The 4198-nt window shown below is 33.8% G+C and overlaps 1 protein-coding gene across 3 annotated transcripts; it reads right to left on the bottom strand.

Moving 5' to 3' along the window:
- Nucleotides 1-9: 9 nt before the first annotated feature.
- Nucleotides 10-3590, bottom strand: LOC118735327. 3 transcript variants are annotated; one of them, XM_036465018.1, is made up of 4 exons: nt 3314-3590; nt 2315-2524; nt 1681-1923; nt 10-1619 (listed from the first exon to the last, which is right to left on the bottom strand). In XM_036465018.1, exons 1-4 carry the CDS (start codon nt 3434-3436, stop codon nt 1551-1553), a joined length of 645 nt encoding a protein of 214 aa, XP_036320911.1. In that variant the 5' UTR covers nt 3437-3590; the 3' UTR covers nt 10-1550. The 3 variants fall into 3 exon arrangements, with proteins under 3 accessions (XP_036320911.1, XP_036320909.1, XP_036320910.1); XM_036465016.1 differs by having other exon boundaries at nt 10-1923; XM_036465017.1 differs by having other exon boundaries at nt 10-1863.
- Between the last annotated feature and the right edge of the window lie 608 nt (nt 3591-4198).

Genomic DNA, 4198 nt, shown 5'->3' with positions numbered 1-4198 from the left:
TTTGAATTTTCCTCTAAAGTTTGAAATTTGGATTTATATGGTGTTTGTTTGATAATCAATTATGTTACATTGAACAATCAAAAGAAAAATAGCCAAAACTGGTCCAAAAGGCCCTGTCCCTATTATTTTTCACATGACTATACATGCTATATATACATATATGTATTTTTCACATGTTACAGTTGTTTATTACTTGAGTAGATCCTACACCCCGCGACAAAATATAGCACATCACCATTTTTACACGTTTTGACTACTTTTCTTTTGATTATTTAAGGTTCATTATTTTTCTATAAAAGTATAGCTCTTTATCTAACAAATACCATTTAAATCTAATTTTCAGACTTTGTACAAAAATTATAAATGATGTGCTATCGTTTGTCGGGGGTGTATGTTACGATCCATGTTAATTTACACTGTCACCCAGTGTAATTATAAAATAGCATTTAAGAAAACTTTATTTTAGTTAATATATGCATACATATTTGCATTACATTTAACACATCCACTTACAATTCACTTTTCTATTCGTTAAAGTTAAGTTTTTATTTATCGTTACTTTTTGATGAATTTGTATGAAAATAAAATGTTTAAAAAAATTTAAAACAAACCTATTAGATTGAGATTTTGAAGGCGATGTGATTGCTTATTGTGGTTAAATGTTTTTTTCTGTGTTGTTAATAGGAAAGACCAACAAGAATATCTCTAATTTTGGTGCGATGGTATATAGCGGTCATGAAGAAATTAACGGTACTATTAAATTTTTGAATGAGAATTTAAGTCGGTTTTGTTTTTTGCCTAAAAATTATTTGTTCAGAAGGTAAAAACGTTATTTTTAATTTCATATTAGGAAAGTGGTTTCCGGTATTGGTACTCGTATTTTTAGATCAGAATTTTTTAGAAATATTAGCATTTTCTTCCATATAAAAATTGCTTTTGTTCATGCGATATATTGAACGCATAATTTTTGCTTATTGAAACTTGTACTTTATTATAATGGGCTACAAAACTGCATACCCGAAATATTTCTAAAAAATTCTGATCTAAAAATACCAGTACCAATACCGGAAACCACTTTCCTAATATGAAATTTAAAATAACGTTTTTACTTTCTGAACAAGCAATTTTTACTTTTTACTTTGCGACTTGTTTTTTTATTTTTATCCACTGATATGAAACATCCCCGTCGGTTACACAATATTTGCATATGTTATCTCGAATTTTGCAGGAGTATTTGTATGTGTCATGTTCTTGTACTGGTAAACTGGAAATTGTCTGTGGAAGGCTTTGAGCAGAGCAATCATCCTGAGGACTCGGAGGCTGAATCAGTTTTCGTGTCAGGTAATTGTGTAAAACGCAGCAAACTTTTATAAGAGCATCACATGTTTCTAAAGAAACTTCTATTGGCCTGTGAAAGATACGAAAACGCGCAGCCAGCCTGCCAAAAGCCATTTCCACAGTCATTCGTGCTCTGCTTAGTCTATAATTATACGCCTCCTGCGACGTGGTAAGGTTTGAACTTCGGTTATAGGCTTTCATCAAGTGCCGACTTAACCCAAAAATGTCATCGCCGATAAAATAATAGGGTGTTTTGCAAACTTGGCCACATAAAGGATTATCAGTAGGTAAATTTAACTGGTTATTTAACAACGCATTATATAAAGAACAGTTTTTATACACCATAACATCAGATGCCCTGCCGTTTGCCCCAATATCCACATAAATAAAACGACTGTGAGCATCGACAACAGCAAGCAAAACCACGCTAAAATAGCCTTTATAGTTGAAATAGTCGGAACCTGAATTTGGAGGCGCTTTTAACCGAATGTGCTTTCCGTCAATTGCTCCTAAAGTGTGCGGGAACTGCCAAAGAGATTCAAAATTATTTGCAACATCCAACCACTCTTTTTCTGTTGTAGGTGTCTATAGAATAAAACATACACATACAATAGATGTACATATTTATGTTAAAAACTATTACACATGTCGCTGGCTTAAATTGATAAGTTTCTAAGTGCAGTTTTTCAAATTTTACAGGAGAGAATAAACACGTTTCAAACACATTTTCTTCAAGCACTTAATTTGCAAAAACTTCAATACAAGATTTTAATTTGTTGATGAGACGTTTTTGTATTCTTTTTGCTTATACAATTTTCATTGACTATTATGGACTTAGCAAATTTGCGTATAACCGAATAGAAACTGCTTCTTGTATCAAAATATGTATATGTATGTATGTTTTAAGAAAAACTGGACTTAGCAACTTTTGACTCTAAGCTAGCGATATGTAGAATGGAAAAATTACAATAAGCACCTTTAAATATTCCTCCTGAAGTGCTTCAGTCAATGCTTCCAAAACTTCTGGCAAAAATTTGCTTATTGTTTTTCGTGATATGTGTGATAGAAATTCCAAAGAACGAAACGAATCGCCAGTCGCTAAGTAGCGCAAAGTTATAGCTAGGCGAACTCTTGTTGTAATGGCACATCTCATCCTTGTATCACTTTTTTTAATTTTAGTATCCACCTATATATGCATGTAAATATATAAATACATATGTATGTATGTTACAGGCACGTGTACGATAACCGGGTGGCCAAGTTTTATTCATGTATGCATATGGATGTTCGGATGAGGAATCCAGGAGAAATTATGAACAAATTCCACCTTGACTATTTACATATTTAAACAATTGGACTACTTTTGCGCAAGCTGCTTTTGTGGTTGGCTTTCTTTTACGGCCGATTTTGTTTTACTTAATACGCCGGAATGGGTAGGCCGACATTGTTTATCACATGCATAAGTTGCTAAAAGATCGCACTTTTGTTTAAAAGTACTTTAATTATATAATATTTACTAATTTTATGAAAAAATTTTGAAATACTATCAATTTCGGGTTGCAAAGCTACATGGCCGCTTTTGTTTCGTTCATTACGTCGTAATGGGTTGGGCGAAATTATTATTTATAACATGTACACGTTGGCAAAGGATCACACTTGACAAAAGAGGGTCATCCGCCCTTCTTGTAAGGGCTCCCTACGGGCCTCTGCCCACCACGTATACAACGGTCGGTCGTAAAAGAAAAGCTTCCCCGGATTTGGTCGGGCTTCAAAAAACTAACACTGGCCGGCCAACATCGGCTACGCTATCTACAGCATTTTTACAGATGGATTTTTTAAAGTAATTTTTCCCGGTTTCCTCACGTGGAAATACATCGAAATACATGATCAGAATTCGTCGCCCGGTTATCGTAGTCTTTCCATGTTACAAGCCCTTCAAATAAAAAATATTTCATGTACATATATGTGTATTTACCAGTGAATGAACCTCATTGAATTGGTCAATGGACATCCTGCAAAAGTTGTTGAAGTCGGTACCATCTTCCCATAAAATGTTTTTTAAAAGGTTTGCTTCCAAGTCGTGAAGTTCCCTCTGCATTAAAAATGGGTTCACCCAAAACCGCGGCTTTTTTTCTTTTTTCCTCCTCTTTATAAAGTTGTTTTAGCATTTCCAAATGCTTAAGAGCTTCAATACATCGAACATGCTTTGTTGGCGCCATTTTAAAAATGATATGTTAAGATATCAAAGTGCCCACACACAAAATCTTCCAATCATATTGCTGGCAATAATCTGTCAAAATGACAGATGGTAGGCCATCGCTGTTTGCCTGTGGAGTTCCGCGGTAATACTTCTATATTGGCAGTAAGCTAATAAGCTAATTTCTCAATGTGTAAGCATTCCGAAATCAAAGCGAGACAGTCTTGTACTGTTTTTGTCAATGTATTGTGTACTTGAGTGCCGTTTTTGTATATGTGTTGTGTACATGTTTATTTATAAACGTATGTGTTCCTTTTCTTTCGTACGTGTTTATTGATATATCTGTACTGTAGTGTTTTCGGACGGTACTAGCTCTTACTGCCAATATAGGAGTATTACATATATGTTTTACACTAAAAATGTTTGAAATCTCAATTTCTTTATTCTTGGTACTGACAGAATTGACATATGTAAAGTTAGCAAGTTAACCTTCGAAAATTGCTGGGCTAAATATTTAACGATTTAACTCTAATTTTACTCCTTACCATTGATTGTGCAAGACAATTTATTAATTTAACCGGTAAACTTCGATTTAAATAGATAACCTGCTATTCTGCAAGTGGGCCTAAGAGCTCGGCGCTAAAAATTAAATAAAAACCTATA

The sequence above is a fragment of the Rhagoletis pomonella genome, unplaced genomic scaffold, assembly GCF_013731165.1.
Source record: "Rhagoletis pomonella isolate Grant_MI unplaced genomic scaffold, Rhpom_1.0 Rhpom_scaffold_00003, whole genome shotgun sequence".
In the NCBI taxonomy this organism is placed as follows: Eukaryota; Metazoa; Arthropoda; class Insecta; order Diptera; family Tephritidae; genus Rhagoletis; species Rhagoletis pomonella.
This window is presented reverse-complemented; position numbering and strand designations above follow the sequence as displayed.